The sequence below is a fragment of the Plectropomus leopardus genome, chromosome 10 (genome assembly GCF_026936395.1).
Source record: "Plectropomus leopardus strain MGB_pleo_1.0 chromosome 10, ASM2693639v1, whole genome shotgun sequence".
NCBI lineage: Eukaryota > Metazoa > Chordata > Actinopteri > Perciformes > Serranidae > Plectropomus > Plectropomus leopardus.
In genome coordinates, this window is record NC_142185.1 from 31756486 (window position 1) to 31774393 (window position 17908).

The 17908-nt window shown below is 39.0% G+C and overlaps 2 protein-coding genes across 3 annotated transcripts in view; both read right to left on the reverse strand.

The window, feature by feature from the left end:
* The window catches only part of ift88 (intraflagellar transport 88 homolog), a 91401-nt gene extending 86838 nt beyond the window's left edge, over nucleotides 1–4563 (reverse strand). The window contains exons 1-3 of the mRNA XM_088083593.1: nucleotides 4435–4563; nucleotides 827–886; nucleotides 636–702 (exon numbers count right to left, since the gene is read on the reverse strand). The gene's annotated coding sequence lies outside the window, so the exon portion shown is untranslated. The remainder of the gene's footprint in view (nucleotides 1–635; nucleotides 703–826; nucleotides 887–4434) is intronic.
* A 7386-nt stretch (nucleotides 4564–11949) lies between these two features.
* Nucleotides 11950–17908, reverse strand: part of zmym2 (zinc finger, MYM-type 2) — a 46158-nt gene continuing 40199 nt past the window's right edge. For both annotated transcript variants that reach the window (XM_088083594.1, XM_088083595.1), the window contains exon 25: nucleotides 11950–16981. In XM_088083594.1, coding sequence (XP_087939720.1) covers nucleotides 16723–16981 — 259 coding nt within the window. In that variant the 3' untranslated portion in view covers nucleotides 11950–16722. The remainder of the gene's footprint in view (nucleotides 16982–17908) is intronic.

Below are 17908 nucleotides of genomic sequence, written 5' to 3' on the forward strand. Positions count from 1 at the left end.
CGGGCGTGTCAGTCTTGCACCTGAGAGTCAAACATCTATCACAAACTCGGTCTGCACCCTCACAAGGGCTGAGTGATTATTTACAACACTGTGCAATACATGATGGAGGGGTGACATTTACTGCTGCTGGGAAAGATCGTTTTGATCTTTGGGCACAGTGGGCATCAACAAAGCAACAGATAAAACAGACACTCATATAAAAACAAATATATAAGTGAACTGACTAAATGTTGAAGTATACTTTTGTGGCCTTCGTCATTGAATACATAGTTAAGGAAAAAGTTTTTGGATTTCTTTTAGAGAGTGAGATCTCATGTCTGGCAATATAGGAATATATGGTTAGCCAAGGTTAGAATAAAAACAGCGAAAACAAGTGCAAAAAATACACCTTACAGCACCCCTAAAGCAGACTAATTTATGTTGTATCCCATTAATTTCACCATTTGAACAGAAATGTAAAAACTTGATTTCTTTTTTTAGCCGAAGTCATTTGTCGACTTTTACTTTTTATGTGTACTGTACACAAGTTGCATAATATGACATTGACATGACATATAACTTTGATGGACTACAGCATCCCCGAAAAATCTCCAATGAAGTAGAGGGTAAGTTGGGGCCATGCCCACATGACCTACCACTTCTTGCAGTGTGGGGTTGTCTACCAAAGGATTTTGTACTCGCCAGTGCTGGATTCTGGTATGTCTACAAAAACACATAATTTCAGTTATATAAAAATAAAATAATGCTGCATTGCTACCATACAAGTTTAAGCAGCTTTCCACATTAAAATATTGTGAAAAATTGACAAATAATTCATCACACTTACCCTCAAATAAGACTTGAAATGTAGATCCGAAGCTTGAAAAGAAACCCACAGGAGATTTAACTGAAAGGATGACATATAACACAAAAGTGAATAATTCAATATTAATAATTTCTTAAAATTGACTATTATGCAACATATAAAGGGACAACTAATATCACAGCAAAGCAATTATAACCAAGCTGACATTTACCTATCAGTAGTAACTTAAATACTAACCTACCAAACTTTTTTTTTTACCTAATTTTTCATTTTATATGAGATTATTTTGCTGGAAACAAAACAGACTAAAAATGGCACTGCATTTTAACATGGACATGCACAACAGCTAATGTTACTGTGGTAGCTAAGCTAGTTAGCTGTAATTTGATAAATTAGTTGACTTGGATAAAACAAAGTAAACATTTTCAGTTGAAAGCAAAAAGAAAAATAAAAAGTCTAACGTTAGCAAATTTTTTTAAGCTAGCTTTATACTAGCTGACGTAGGTAGTAAATATTAGCTTAGCAAAAATGTTTGTCAGTTATATATAATAATAAAGCCCACCATCAACTGAAAAGTGACTGAAACTGTAAATGTATCATTTATAGCTCAGGTAGTTTGCTATAGTAAGTGACTGTAACTGTTCACAACATTGGTTAAACGACAGAAAAAGCAAAACAACAAAACAATGCCTAATGTTAGCTAACATTGTTAAGCTAGCTTCATACCAGCTAATGTAGCAAGCTAACATTAGCTTAGCAAATACGTTTGTCAGTTACAGCAGCTAAACATAGCCCAAAATCAACTTAAAAGTAACTGAAAATATTACTGTAATGTTTATAGCTGAGCTAGCATGCTGCAATTAGTGAAATTGTCTGACTGGATAAAAGACAAACGATTTACTTTGAGCACAAAACGAACAAAAGCTAATGTTAGCTGATACTGATAAGCTAGTTATCTACCAGCTAAATTAGGTTTTACCATCAGCTTAGCAAATGTGTTTTTCAGTTAAGTCAGCTAAACAAAGCATACCATCAAGTTTAAAAAATGATACCTTTTCTCTCCATAACTTAGTTTTTGTATTAGCATCTTTTACAATTTGCAGCCTTGGCACACCTCATATGCCACAGTGTTAGCATACAGGGTTGCTAACATCAACACAGTGTATGCTAACATGCTAACGGAAAGCATGGAAGAATAGGCTACCGTACACCGGATTATTGAGTCATTTTTAGCTTAAATTGATCATAAATTCTTCCCCAAAAAATTAGTATGTGTAACTTTTTGGCCACCAGGAGACAGAAAAACAGGTTTGAATGGCAATGTGTCTCAGCAGAAAAACATATGAGAATATATGAGAATAAATAATGTAATATAACGTGATTAAACTTTACTAAAAAACAATTACTAGAATAAATTTAAAAGAAAAAATAATATGATTATACTAAAATTGTACACTATGAAAAAAAGTTGTAATATTATGATATTAAACTCATAACTTTACTAAATAAACTCACAGATTAAGACCAGAAAGTTGGATAATTTGGTAAGATTTGCTGTCCATAATTTCCAAAATATCATCTCATAATTTTGACCATCACTTCTGATCATTTATTCATACATTGCCACTTTTTATACCATCTTATGTGACTCTCTGGTTTTAATCTGCATTTTTGTCCCATAAAAAATTATGAGTTTAATCTTATAATATTGCAATTTTTTTCTTTTAAATTTACAAGTTTAATCTTTTATCTTGTCTTTCTTCAATATGGCCCTCATCCTCTGTCATACATTTCAGTAATTTGACGTCAGTATCAACAATATGTATTGAGGCAGGTTTAAGTTTTGCTCCATGGGTTTTTAACTTTCTAAATGCAGTAAGGCAGTCGTTTAATGTCAATCAACCAAATCTGATTAATTTTAGTCTGTAAAACAGATATCTGGTCTCAAATTTAACAAAAGCAATGCAAATTAGGAGGAAACTAAATGTCTGCAAGGTTAAATAATGAGATAAAACAGCATGAGGGTTTGGAGGGATTACTTTGCACGGGATATTTGGCATTGAGTCTGACAACGGAGTACAGTACATGAGTGCTGGGCTCTTGGGTCCAGTGGCTGCAGAGTGATGGGAGATAGTCGATCTGTTGGCACGACTGACTGGAGGCTTCAGCCCGTCACTCAGTCAGTCCGCCTTGTTTCCACTGCAGAGCCAAATAGAGCTCAGTGCTTTTCACTGACATTTTCTACTGCAGCAGCAGCATTTCTTTGATTCACAATATCAGGATATTTTGTAGTTTAACTTGTTGTAATTAGACAGTCTGCCTTTGCCAAAGGATCCAATGATTGCACTTTCTGTGTTAACGTTCATCTACTAATAACCATATTTTACAAACAGTTTTACAAACATATTTCTGTAGTAAAACTTTTCTTTTTGTTCCTGCACCTGATGGCTGGCCCTGGCACCCTATAGGCAAGCTTTCCTACAAAAAGTAAAAAAATATTATTATTTATTTATTTATTTATTATTATTATTATTATTATTATTATTATTATTATTATTATTATTATTATTATTATTATTATTATTATTATTATTATGCCTCATGATATCTACTGCCATTAATTTAATCTTTTATATTTATTGTATTCATTACTTGCCATCTTTAAAAGTTAATATATGTCTGAAAATACACACTAAACTCAATCCAAAATAATTTCAGCAAAGAAAAATTGGCTGTTCATAAAAAGAAAACATTTCATTTACAGTACACAACATTAATAATGGGTTAACTGTTTCCCATGACTCCGGTGCAATCATGTGAGCTATGGCTAAAGCAAAATCACTGTGCAGCACCGGCCCATAAAAGCAAAGCCAACTATATAGTTAACAAATAGTTGTGCATGGATTGTTTTGTAAGGACTCAAGGACATTGATTTGGTTTCAATTTTATAAAAACTTCAATGCATAAACCAGCTAGAGTAACCACCACAAGCTGGTAAAAATTCTGCAAAAATATACTTTAAGCTGGTCAAACAAGCTGGTCAACCAGTTTAACCATATTAAGCTGGTCAATCTGGGTTTTTTTCTCAGCGGGGAGCTCACTGTTGTATGTAAAAGGTTCTTTTTATTCATGACACTTATAACCACCCTACTTGTTATTGTAGGCCCAGTTTAAAAAGCTCTGTTTTGCACAATATATGTAGAAGGGGGTCCATGTTTTATCTTTCTTAAACTCAGGGGTCCTTGACCTGAAAAACATTTTTAAAAACCCTGTTTTATGAGGATCGGGGGGCTCTGGGTGATTCTTGATGGTTGCCTACAGGGAGATGTGCCACTGTTTAGAAAGGCAACTCATTGTTTTAGTAACAAAAGTTTACAGATAAAGGTCAAAATCTTGTAAAGACTTAAAGTTATGCAGACCTGCCACTAGTGAATTTAAATCCACTTAACACTGTCAATAAATGTAAATTATTTTGGTAATCCGCCACCACATTTGACTCCATGCAATTCCTTCAGTTTGAGAGCATTACATTAACTTTGTCACATTTTGATAGCAGGAGTTGGGTAGGAGGACCAGGCACATGACACACACAAATCTAAAGGTTTATTTATAAAAAAAAAAAGGCTTACAAGCTAGACTCCCAAAATCAGTCAGGAGATGGAGAGCAGGCACCAGAGGTCCAAACAAAACACAAACTGACAAAGAACAAAGAAAGTGGGCAGCAGAGAAAGACTAATTGGGGGAGTGAAAACAGGTGAGCATGAGGTGAGCAGACTGCAGGATACTGAGGGGCAGGTGGAAGTAATGGGAGGGGGCAGACAATCAAAACTGGCAGAAAAACACACAAAAGCAGATTTGAAATGAGAGAAGCCAGTAACAAAATAAAACAGAAAACAAGAACGAATATTAGAATTTTAAAAATGAAAACATGACAAAACAATTAATTCGAAAAACCTCATTGCCCCCTTGAAACCTGAGCAAATTGGCTTGATTTCTAAAAAAAAAAAGAAAAAGAAAAAGAAAAGAAAAACATGGAAAGAAGGCAAAGAGCAACAAGGAATGACCTAAATATAAGCAAGGAATTCATAAGTGAAAAGTATCAGAAATAGGAAATACCCTTAAAAAAGTGACAAATTAAAAGAAAATTAGCAAAATAAATAAATAAATAAATAAAGATAATCATAATAATATTAATAATAGTAGTAGTAGTAGTAGTAGTAGTAGTAGTAATAATAATAATAATAATAATAATGTTTTCCCCCCTGTAACCTAATTTTAAATATATCATAATAAAATTTTACATTCATCTCTCTCGTGTTTTTTTTTTAATCATTTTTTAATGATTTACTCTCTCTACATGTTTTTTTGTTTGTTTGTTTGTTTGTTTTAAGCTATTTTTAGGCAATTTTCTTGTAACCTTTTAATAAGCTCTTGCAATTTGCAGTACAATTTATGCCAAGCTGCTGATTGCCTGTTTTTGAAAGAAATCAAACCAGTCTTCTCAGGTTTTAAAGGTTTAAAAGCTTGCTAAAGGTGTAAAAGAACTGATGTCAATTCAGGTTTTTTTTAAAGGTTAATCGAGAAGTATTTAACAATACGACATTTTGGCCCATTGAGGAAGTAAAAACATTAAATTCCAAGGTCATCACAGTGGTTTCAGTGGTGGTTTTTAACCATTTGGAGTCCTGTGGCCCCTGTGAGGCTCCACTTGGCCCCGTGGTGGAAAAGCAGCTACTGCAGAGGGAGAAGGTCTGCTCACTGAGTCACCCGTCTACAACTCAGAGCAGACAGGAGGCTATATTTAGCCTTTAATCACCTAACAAATTCACACTCAGCCCACAGCACAAATACCTCAGGCCCTCTTTATGTATTTCAGGAGTGTGATGAATTTGTTTCTGGGAGGCCTGACCGCTGGCTCATGGAAAGATGTTGGTTTGTTTGAAAGAAACTTCTCTAGTTTGGTGCCAGACTGTCGGCATTTTTTAAAGGTCAGATCACGTCGCCGCAGAGTCCTTTACAAAAATTCTTGAAATAGTATAGTATACTTTAGTTATTAATGTTTGAAACCCGGTTGAAGAGGTGAGTTATTGGAAACTTTTGAGAAAATAATGTGTTGACATTGTAGCTTTAGAGAGAAAATGAGGTTTTCCCTTTTGATTTGAGCCCAGTGCCATTACAAGGATTTCTGAGTTAATACAAACCAAACCTTCTTAGAAATTTTTATCCACAAAAACAAAATATCTACCAGCTTAACGCAATTTTTTAACCCTTTAAAACCTAGATTGTCATCAGTTTTCTTGTGCTGCATTTAGACACCATTCACAAGTATTTGTCCCTTTGAAAACTGAGCAAATTGGTTTGATTACTTTGGAAAACATGAAAAAAAGGCAAAGACCAACTTGGCAAGAAATGTACCAGAAATTGTAAAAAAAAATTGTAAAAGGGGACAAGAAAATCACTTAAAATAATTTTAAAAAAGAGAGGATTATTATTAATTTTATTTTTAAAGATTTTATATTAACAATACAATATATACAATAAATGCATTTTCAAATTTTTGGGCCATGTGTTGCTAAGTTGGTTTTGGAAGAAATTAAAAGAACTTGCTCTGAGAATGATTTGAAAACTGCAGAAATCTCAGCAGCTAATCAAATAATTCATCAAATGTCTGTTATGATTCTAGATTATTGAGTGTCACGGGACCAAAAATCCGTATGAGAGGTTTTCGTTTGACCATGACTTCATCAAAATATACCCCAAAGTTTTAAAAAAAAGTTAAAAAACAAACAAACAACAAAAAAAAACGTTGATACATTGTGAAGAAATTACTTATAGGACTTAAGTGCAGTATGTGATTGATAAATGATGTAATGTTGCAGCAGTTGTACAGTGTGCGGTCATGTGGGGGGCAGCTTGTTTTGACTGTCTGTCCATGGGGGGTCGGGGCTGCACAGGGAGAGAATCATGAGGGGACGTCAGCTCTGCAGGGACACCTACAGGTGAGCTAAAGGTATGGACACAGTGCCCACAATGCACCTGGCTGACTTCACCTGCATGCACCAGACTACATGCATCACGATTCCATAAAAGGTACTCAAATAACATGACCTCCAATCAACTTTAAAGAGGCAAAATGAGGCACAGCGCAAAATAAAGGTCTACTCTAATGATTTAGGACTGACAAACTCCTCATTTACACACCGGAGAGGCTTTAGACAAGTCTTGTCACTTTTTAAAATTTGTCCAAAATGTTCAGGAAGACAGCTTGCACCAAGAAATGTTAATAAATGTGTTCAATTTTTTGGTTTGTTTGTTTTTTACAAAAAGAAAACATACAATGTACTGTAAATACAGAAGAAACAAGAGTTCAAAAAAAGTTATGTAAGCAAAAAAAAAAATAAATAAATAAAAAAAACCTCCTAACCTCCAGATTCTAAAAGGACCCAAAATTTCCTCTTGTCTAAGGTATCCACTCTGTCTGTGAACATGACAGCACATATGAGCTCAGTCCGAAGGGTTTATAAATCAATTAAAAGGAAAATAACTATAAATAAACAATAACAAAACGGCCGTTGTTCCCCTTTAATTTGTCATTGATATGAATCGGTGCCACGTGCACATTTAAAGAGGTTACTTACCAAATGAGCGACGAAGGAGGACTGAAGAGTAAATCATGCCTGCACACTGACTCAGCAGGGATCACAGTCAATGAGAAAATTTGATCTGAAAGAGAATTAATGTTTGAAGGAAAACTAAATACCTGAGTCCAAGACAGATTTCCCTGCAGGGACAATAAAGTATTTTTTTGCCAAGATGCTCATTGCCTTTTTATCATGTTAAAATAAAGAAAGACAATTTGCGATCCAGGTTTCAAAGGTTTAAGCTTGACCATCATGCATTGCATTGTTTTCCATATCCCAACAAGCAGCATGTCATCTTTCTGTTTGGTACCAATAAAATTGCAATAAAACATCCACTGGATGTTTTCTCTTGAAATATTCTGCAACACCCCTGTGTTTTTAAAGGGTCAAAGGTCACAACATCACATCGTCAACAAGCCTGTGAAGGCTGCTACATTGCTGGTTTTGAGGAGAAATGGCAATTTCAAAGATTTGAGACAGGGGAATGTGATCCTGGCTTTAAAGGGGAATGGTTTTGTGTGTGTGTGTGTGTGTGTGTGTGTGTGTGTGTGTGTGTGTGTGTGTGTGTGTGTGTGTGTGTGTGTGTGTGTGTGTGTGTGTGTGTGTGTGTGTGTGTCAGCTGGTGGGCATTTTGGAAAAAGTTGAGTTTAGTGACTCTGTGCTGCACTCAGCTTCACTGTGGTTCACCAAATAGGGTCAGGCCATCCTAAATTTAACTTAATCCAAGCCCCCCACTCTCCCTCACCACCAGTCAGGGCCAAGGTTACACTGTTCTGTGTGTCTGTGTGTGTGTGTGTGTGTGTGTGTGTGTGTGTGTGTGTGTTTGTGTGTGTGTGTAGGGGGTTGGACATTTGTTGTCCATAAAATAAATCCACATATTATCATCCTCAGTTTGGAAGATGCCAAAACTTTTGCAACATCCAAGAATCAGGACACTTTTGCTTCATTCTGCAGAAACAAAAGTATCAAAGAGGATGAAGGACAGAAAATATTTATGTTTCGTTTTAACCCACATCCCAGCTGTCCCTGCTAAACTCTTCCCGTCCTTCAGCTGGTCCTCCACCGCATGTTGAGGCACACAACCTGAGAAATGCAGTTGTCATCCATTCCTGCCCTCTTGTCCTCTGTGCAGCTGTACACTGCACCGACACACACACATCCACACACATCCACACACACGCTGGCTCTTCCCTCCCAGTCGCTGTTGTTTTATCATTAAATGGCGACATTAGTTCATATCATGTGATTCGAAGAGGATTCATTGCACATTAGAGGCCCTAATCGCCACCTATAGTCTACCCCCCGAGCCTCGCCCACATGACCCTGCTGACCACAGCGCTTTCTTTATGCCCCCTGAAAGAGCTGGGGATTGAGCCCAAACAAAAAAAACCCCACGAGGGTGAAAAAATGTTTTTACACCCACCCCGCTCCCTCGCAGCCTGGCTGTGTGGGCGCACAGGGCCGTTTTAGCTTTAGATCAATGGGACAAGTTACTGGAGTCTGGCCAACTCTGACCGATAGCACAGAAAGAAAAAAGCTTGCCTCTTCAAAAAATTGAGGTTTTGTCACCTTGTTTTGTACGTCCACTCGTGCACCTCCACCAAAAAAAAAAAAAAGTGAGGTGAAATGGAGGGAATGTTTTTCCTTAAAGCCAAAAGGTTTGAGTTTTAGTACATTGCTTTGGTGCGAGGGCGAGGCTGGGGAGGAGGAGGAGGAGGAGGAGGAGGAGGAGGTGGGGTGTGCACAGGCTCATGGGAGGAGAGGGGAGGCCGGCTGACGTCCGCCCGGCTGCAGACGAACCTCTTGTCAGACGTGGGTCCTGACACGGAAGCTCAACAAAGCAGCGGCTCGTCCAGCGGCTCATGATGGGGGTTATAGTTTAACAACACGTCTGGTAGTGATGATGGCTGATAAAGCAGGAGATCAGGGACACTCGCCCAGTCCCACCGGGGAGGGGGTTCACAGCGAGGGCGGAGCGCCCCCCGTTGGGCGACACAGGACAGTGCTCTGTTTCACTCAGACACAAAGACAGACGCAGCCTCGTCTCTTGTTGTGTCTGTCAAATGTCAGACTTCATATTTTGTATATTTCTCGTCGTCAACTAATCTAACAATTAATTTATCAATAAGTTTAAGCACTCCTCTGCACCACAGAGCTTCACTGTTGTCCAAAAACTAAAAATACTGACCCTTCATTAGCATATACACAGTTTTTTTGGACTCACTCCAAAATGTTAGATTTTAATTCGTTTTTTGATGCTACAAAAAGGGGATTTGACACCATGATTGACAGCTGTGTGTGTCAATCCATGTCCTCGCGTTCAGTGGCGCTGCTCCTGATTGGTCGGACAGGTGTTTGGGCGGGACTCTGACTCCAAAAGACGTTACCAGCACAAGATGGCAGCAGCCATACCCTTGATATTTTAGCTTTACTTTTGCATAGTGCAGGGACGTGGGGACGCATTGTCCATCTTTATATACAGTCCACAGTCTCGTCTTTGAACCAACAATCGAGGTGGTAACAGGGCTGGACTGGAATATATGTGGGACGGTTTGGACGACATGTTATGCGTGCGACTCAGCGGTGGATTTAGAAAGCAGCGAGTAACTGTTAGCGCATGACTCTAAGAAAAGGACCGAGATCAACTACCATTTGACTGGGATTAAATTATTGTTCTGTGTGATCAGCTGATCAGAGTTGATCAGATCGATGGATGAGAAGAGCAGCAGAGTGAGTGAATGTAAACTTTTAGATGCAGCACAATAAGCGGGTAAGCTTCAGTTTCACTGCACCTGGCGTTCTGCTGCTCCGCCTGTGACAACAGTACGCTCGCCGCTCAGAGAGCGTGGCGCAACAAAAAACAGCACGGTATATATGTTTCAATAGCCCTAGAAAATGTATTTTTTGGCAGCTGATATTTTAATAAATGAATGTGTTGGAAATTGTGCGCCACACCCATCACGCCTCTTTTGCTTCAGTGATGCCGGCATGCTGTCTAAAGTCACACATTTTCGCAACATGATGCAGCCTTTTTTTGTGTAAAAATCATAAAAATGAAAAGCTGCAGCTGCATAATCTCTGTGTAAAAAGGGGCTGTAGATATGCTCTGAATGTCGCAGCTCCTTTATGTAAAAGTAGTGATAACTCTAACCTTTCCAACACAGCTTCCTGTCTCGTGACTCCCTGGCTGTTGCACTGACCCCGGGGTGTCGACAGGCTCGCCTCCTCCTGCTCTGCTGTCCGTCATCTGCCAGATAACACTCCCTGCCTCAGTGTCATGTCCGCCTGGCACCTAGTTTAAAAAAAATAAAAAAAGGGACATGATAACGAGGAAGGTCATAACACGGTGAAGAGGCCCCCCGTGTTGTGCCAAAATTAACACTGTCGTAACTTTAACGTGGACGCTGGCGGGATAATATTCTTAAAATCTGATGTTTTTACATTATCATTAAAAATAAGGTCATTGCTTGACTGTAATTATTAATTTAAGATCTACCTGGTAATAAATTACAAAAAATAATGCAAGAAATGTGTCACTTTCGTGTGAATAATAATCTTCAATAAGTGGAATTGTATGGAAGAATTAAAGAAATAAAGAAGGACACATTATTACTGAGCCCTGTGTCAGGAGTGATTAAAGGGACAGTTCTCCCAAAATCAAAAACATATTTTTCCTCTGATCTGCAAAAGCTGTTTATCAGTCTAGTTTGTTTTATTGCGAGTGGCCAAATGTGTTGGAGATATCCACCGCAGAGATTTCTGCCTTCTCTCCAGTATAATGGAAATATATGGCACTCGGTTTGTGGTGCTCAAAGTGCCAAAAAAATGACATTTTAAAAACTCAACAGCAATGGCAGAAGGATGAGTGCATCTACTGCTGTCTCACCTAGCATCACTGAGCGCATCATTACAGCTCAATCAAGCAAACGCCATTAATGTTTACATCTCGCGCTGTCACGAGCCTCTCGTCCGTCGATGCACGCCGTTTGTGCTTTGAACTTTGACCCCCTCAGTGTTTTCAAGTAATCAAAGCTAATTGGAACATTTTGTCTGCCTAAACAATTTTAAAAATATTTTTTTTAACCTTTTTTATAGGTAATTTCTCACTTTTTTTGTTTGTTTTGTTTTTTTATTTTTTTTTTGGCAAATTTTCTGCTAATTTTTTAAAATAATTTTTCTTCTTTGTTGCTCATTACTTTTCTCCACTGTTTATGAAAAAAAGCCAATTTGCCCAGGTTTCAAAGGGTCAAATAAATAGTTTGATTGTGCTTCCCATCTTTGCTGAGCAACAGTTTTGTGTGAAAGGAGTTAAAAGTCTGTCCCATATAGACGTCGGTCTCAAACAAGCCCGCTGAGTTCAGTGATTCAAGCAAACAACAGCCCGGGCTCAATAACTGAAGTTTTACAGTAGTTTTGTCATAATTTGGTGAACTGGCCCTTTAACATCAACGTTTTTTTTTTTTTTTTTACTACGTGTCAAATTAACACAGCATCATTTAGGAGTCTGGTTAGAAAATGAAATCATTTATTTAACACGACCGTATCAGCAGATCAGCCCACACACATAGCATCAGACTCACAATCACTCACTTTCAGTATATACAGATAGGCACATTCACATTAGGCGTTACAGCCAGCCACAGCGTCTACTGTAGGTCCAAACCATGTGGCGGGTTTGGTCTCTGCCTCAGAGTCCTGCAGGGAAAATCAGCCAGGTTAACTAACACGGGTCTTCTGATCCGGGGTCAGTTTTGTTAACTTCCGTAAGTCAAGTTTAAAGGTTTCTGGGGCCTGGTGGCACTGATGTGGTGTCAGAGATCCAGACCGGCGCTGTCCAAAAAAAAAAAAAAAAAAGAAGAAACATCCACAAAACCTTTGCTCCTAAAATGTCACACTGAAGCTTTAAACGCACAAACAAGTGAACGAAATAAGAGAAACACTTAATGTTTGGATGAAATGGAAGTGTTTTCCCTGACTGTGTTCACCAGATTTAGACATTTGAGACGTTGGGTTAGAGGTGGATCAAACAACATCGGGGGCCGGATGCTTTTAAACGATGTGTGTGCACAAAAAAACCCATGCATACGCCTTTTCCCCACACGCCAACTGGTAATTAGGAAGGACGAGTGTGCGGTGGGAATGTCCTCACTTTATAAACTGGATGAAAATGATGCATATAGACAGTTCTGCGTTTGTGCGTTCACACAGTTTCAGTCATGAATCCACAGAGTTTTATGCATCTGGCCCCTGAAGGGTGTTCCTGTTATTTTTAGCACTGGTTGTGTTTTGTTTGGGTGTAAAATTGAGCTTTTTTTTATTTTAGAGTGTTTAAATGAAAGTTAATAAATGATCAAGGAAGAAAAAGAAAATCCTCAAATAATCTTCATTTGATTTTAAAGTTGATGGCACGTTCTCCAAATTTATTGACACATTCAGAAAGAAAAATTCAAACGAAACTCAAAAAATGAAAAGTAAAAAAAATGGGACTTTAACCACATAAATAAAAAAATATTTAAAGAAATAAACAATGGATAGTGTGGAAGTTCATAACGAAAAAAAAAAAAATTCAAATGTCCAACCAAGTCACAATAAAAGCTTTTGCCTCGCAGTGCTAGCACTCTAAAACAGTTTGGAAGAAGAGCGCTCAGTTTTTAAACTAAACTGATGTTGAAAGAGACTAAGAAATGAAGGAAAGTCCAAACACTGGGACAAAAGCAGAAAGGAAATGTTCAAAAATAGTCTGTTGCGCTCTGAATAATCCGTGTCCTTCATGTTTTGCAAGTTCCCGCACGAAATAACCCTTTTTAAATGGACGAGAGAGAGGCGAGGGACTGCAGCAGGTTTTCGATGAGTGAGGGGTGAAGAAGGAAATGACACCCATAAAAATCCCATCCCAACGTAAAGAGGATACGGTCAAACTAATAAAAAGATAAATAAATAATCAGTCTTTTTAAAAAGGCTTCTCAGGAGGCGGGTGGTTTCAAGCTGAAGGTGTCAGTGGGTGTCCCTCTCTGTGTCGACTCCGATCACCGCCTTGTTTCAGAGATATTTACACTTCAAAAGCGACCCAATCTGGGTTTAGTACGCACATAATGCTACATCGCATGAATGGAGGTTCCCCTAATGTCCTATAAAGAAACGCAGCATGTCGGCAGGTTGCCGTTAACCCGCACCACACAGAGCGAGTCGGGTCTGTGTGACGAGAGGTAACACGAGGTTTGAAAAGTCCTTTCACTGTCCTGGATCAGTCCTGACTCCTCAGGTCCTCGGCGGTGCGCTCGGGTCTGAGAGCGGCGCTGACAGAGGAGGAGCAGTGAGCGGGATGATGGGGAGGAATGAAAGCAGCCCAGTATAACGGAAATGTGTGATACCACAAACCAGAGCGCCACCCCGACTGACAGGAAGACGCTTTCTGTTGCGCTAAATGTCGGAAATTCCATCTTCATGCAGCAAGAAATGTAACTGAGACCCCATGAGGCTAAATTCCTCCATTATGGACTTAGTGACAGCATCAGCACCGCAGAGCATCGCTTTTACATCGCTGACTATCCAAACACTCGAGCCAAAATAAGTTCACACCCACACAGGAGATGTCGCTTATTTGACCGGGTTGTGTTTGCTGCTCTCAGCTGTTTGAAGCAGGTCAGTTTACTGCTGTCTCAGTCTCATTAGCCTCTTTAATGCTGCCTGTTCAGGGCCAAATATCGCAACGTCGCTCTGCGTCAGCGTCACGTTTACGGTGCGACTGCGGAACAGGAGAGTTTAAAAGCACCGCATCAAGATCTGTGTAAGGATAGTCGCGATCAAAGGAACCACGCACTCATTTGAGTTTTTAATAATCATCACGACTGAGAGAAAAAAAGTTATTTTCTCGTGATAAACCGAGAAAATTGCCTTTTGTTTTCTCCGTGTAGATTAACCCATTATGAAGACAAAATGAGCTTCTTGATCTTGAAATAATGGTGCTTAAAAAAAAAAAAAGACTTGCAAGCACGACTTTTCTCAGCTTCTGTACTTGAAGAGGAGTAAACTACCAATAATCCCCCAAATAAGGTGCAGTCACATAACATCCCTGTGCTACTGAACGTGTCCTTTGATTGGCCCCCGAGAAGGACGTCTGATTAATATTGATCCGAGATAAAAGAGAGAATTCCTGCACATTGATCTATTACTTGCAAAACAACATTTCGGTCATCAGACGTTTATCCGTGACGGATGAAGGTCTGACAACAAAAACGTTGTTTAATTAATAAAAAACCTTTACTGCAAGTAATAAGATAAGTGCTGGAAATATCTTTTTTTTAAAAATAATCTATAGACAATTTCCTCCTACGCAACCGTCCACACGTTTTTGAAGGTGTTCGTGAGCCTCCACATTCAAATATTGATCAGACAAATCACAAACTAAACACTGTTTGAAAGCGAAGCTGCAGTTTGTCAGTTGTTTGTGATAATGAAGTAAACACGGTGATGAAACGGGCTAAAATAATTACTTGTCTTATGTTTAACAAACTAACAGCTGTGCGGGTGTGCACCACCTCTAAATCTTCTTTGGTTTGTGAATTTAGGATTTAAAAGTGGAGAAAATTTGCAGAAAATTACACTGTTGCTTCAAACGCTTTTAACACTTTCAAACCTCATGAGTGAAGTGAAAAAAAATCACTATGGTTACATGCTCACAATATTCCTGTATTATTCCGAGTGACAGTATTTAGAATACGAGTGTAAACAGAATATTCCATTTAATTATCCTGAATTAGGCTTTTTTCTTAGTTTTGCATTTTCTGATTAAGACATGTGGGATATGGCGCAATTATTTGGGTTTAACAGCATTTTTTTGGATATATGAATATGCGTCTCATCTGGGGTTTTCGCTGCAGTTGCGTCACACGCCCTGTTGTCTTTTTGAGGTTGGTGCTGTGCGTTGTCATGGATACTTTGTGCAAAAACCAACTGGCAATTAGTTTGCAAAAAGCCCACATTTCTGGTCCGAAGGAGAAACATATCTACTTCTGAACATTTTGAAACACTGGATATCAACAGGTTTTTGGATATGCATAAATAACACAACACCAACCTTTTCAAGAAGGTGGTTGAAAGAGTAACAGCTCCACCACCAGCAGGAAACCGAGAAAAATCCTACTTTGATGCAAAAAAGCTAAATGATAAGCGGCTACAGCTGTTCTTTTACATTTTCTGACGTGATGAACGGCACGTTAGGTCGCATTAATCGGAGCGTGCACGGCTGCACGTAAACAGGAGTGTTAGTGTGTAAATTTTCATTCACCGTGTAAACAGCTCAGCACGAATATTGACTGTTTTGTGCGTGTAAACGTACGTACTGATGGGTCGAACCTGAATCTTTCCACCTGTCAGTCAGTGCAACAAGAATTTACTGCTGCAGAATATTTAGTGTTTAATGATCCTTTCAAATAGAAATCTAAAGAAGTACTTACAGGTGCATGATCAGCTGCTAAATTTAGTGCAAAAAAACGTTACCTGCTGTGTTTCTGTTATTTTACAGGCTGAACTATCGACTGCAACAAAGATGGAATTTCAACAAACCGGCTGGCAGCTTTTTCTCACATTATCAGCCTTCACTGTTCTTCTCTTCTTCTCCTTTAGCAGCTCTACTTTCCCCCTTTTTCTCTTCCTTCTCCCTCTATTTATTCTGTTAAATTTACTCCCAAAGCACTTGATTTTCTCTTCCGACCACGGAGCGATGGCGAGGAGGACGTGAAGTTTAGAGAGTAGAAAAAAATAACTCCTGTCTCCTTGTGGCCTCCTGGTTTGTTAAGCGTGATTCTGTGTTGTTAAAAGTTTAGATATTGTTAAACTGCTTATCTGAGCTCTATGAACACGCTCCTCCTTCAGCAGCACCTCCTCTACCAAAACATGATGATAATAATGGCAAAACACTTCTATCTGACTTCTTCACCTCCTTTAATGGTGCCTGTCCTCCTCTTCTGGTTTACGACTGGAGGAAAAATGAACAATTTCATCTTCTAGCTTCACCTCCTCCTCCTCCTCCTCCTCCTCCTCCTCGTGAATCTATCAGGAGAAGCTAAAGTTTGGGCTGCTCTTCACCGTCACTTCCATCATCCTCTACAAGTTCTCAGTTGTGGACGCTCCTCACCAGGAGGAAACAGCAAGTCAGCGAGGAGGGTAAGACAGGAGAGGAGCACACACTACGATCTATCCTCCTCATCCTCCTCCTCCTCCTCCTCCTCCTCCTCTAACCGTTCAGGCTCCGCTAACAAAAAGTCAATGTGACTGCTACTCTCCCCCAGCTGCTTCACCCCCATCCTCCTCCTCCTCCTCCTCCTCCTCCTCCTCCTCCTCCTCCTCCGCCTCATCTTCCCCCAGGTGTTCTTTGTCTGTGTAAACGTCCCTGACCAGGAGGACTCTGGTGAGGAGGCTCTCCAGGATCTGTCGCTCCAGCGGCGTGGAGCTGAACCACAGCGGGTCGTCAGGACCGCAGGCCGGATCCGGCTGAACGTAGAAGACGTCTAGACGCTCACGCAACACCGCCGGACTGGAGGGAGGAGAGAGGAGGATAGAAGGAAAGTGAGGAGAGAAAAGGATGAAAAAAGTAAAGTGAGCAGATGAGAAGAAGAGCACAGAGAGTCGGGAAGGAGATGAGGAGAAAAAGGAGATGAGGGGAAAAAGGAGGAGTTTAAAGACAGTGAAAGATAATGAAGGCAGAGAAAAGTGCACAAAATTTTAAAGAAAAAGATAAAGACGACAGAGGATGGAAAGGATGCAAACAAAAGAGGAAGACGGGAGGAAACATGATTATAGGAGGAAGGGGAGCAAAAAGGGGAGGTGGGGGAGAGACAGAGGGACAGAGGGAGGTGAATCTTTTGTTCTGGATAAACTGCTGACAGCTGAGAATATTTCACGTTACGTCCTCATCTTTCAGTGGTCAACACTGTGGTTCAGGATGTGAACAGCAATGAGTTATAATCACAGGACTCAGAGAAACACGCAAATCCAGCTCGCTCGTCGACTTAGGGATGCAAAATGGAGCAAATGCATTTCCCAAACTTCCTGCAGATACAAACTGATATAATGGACGTCACATGATGTCTAATTTAATGTTCGAAAGCGTCACATTTTTAATTAGCAATTAATATAATGCTTTGATAATCAAGAGAGAAAAGTCATCAAGCAAAAATGTAAAAAAAAAAGTTTAACAAAAGTTTTCAAGCTATTGAGATTTTCAGTTTTTTTTGCACTTTTTAACATGTTTTACTAATTTTATCATAAATGTTTAGTCATGTAAAATATTTGTTTCATTATGTATACTTTTTATTCCTCTTAAGGATTTTGTCTATGCTCTGTTGCCTTTTTAATCTATCTACTTTAAGCTTTTATTATTTTTAAAAAAATCTACTTTTACTTGTCTTCTTTTTGTTCTGTTTTCGTTTTAATATGTTTGATGTAGTTTTAGTCAAGCTTT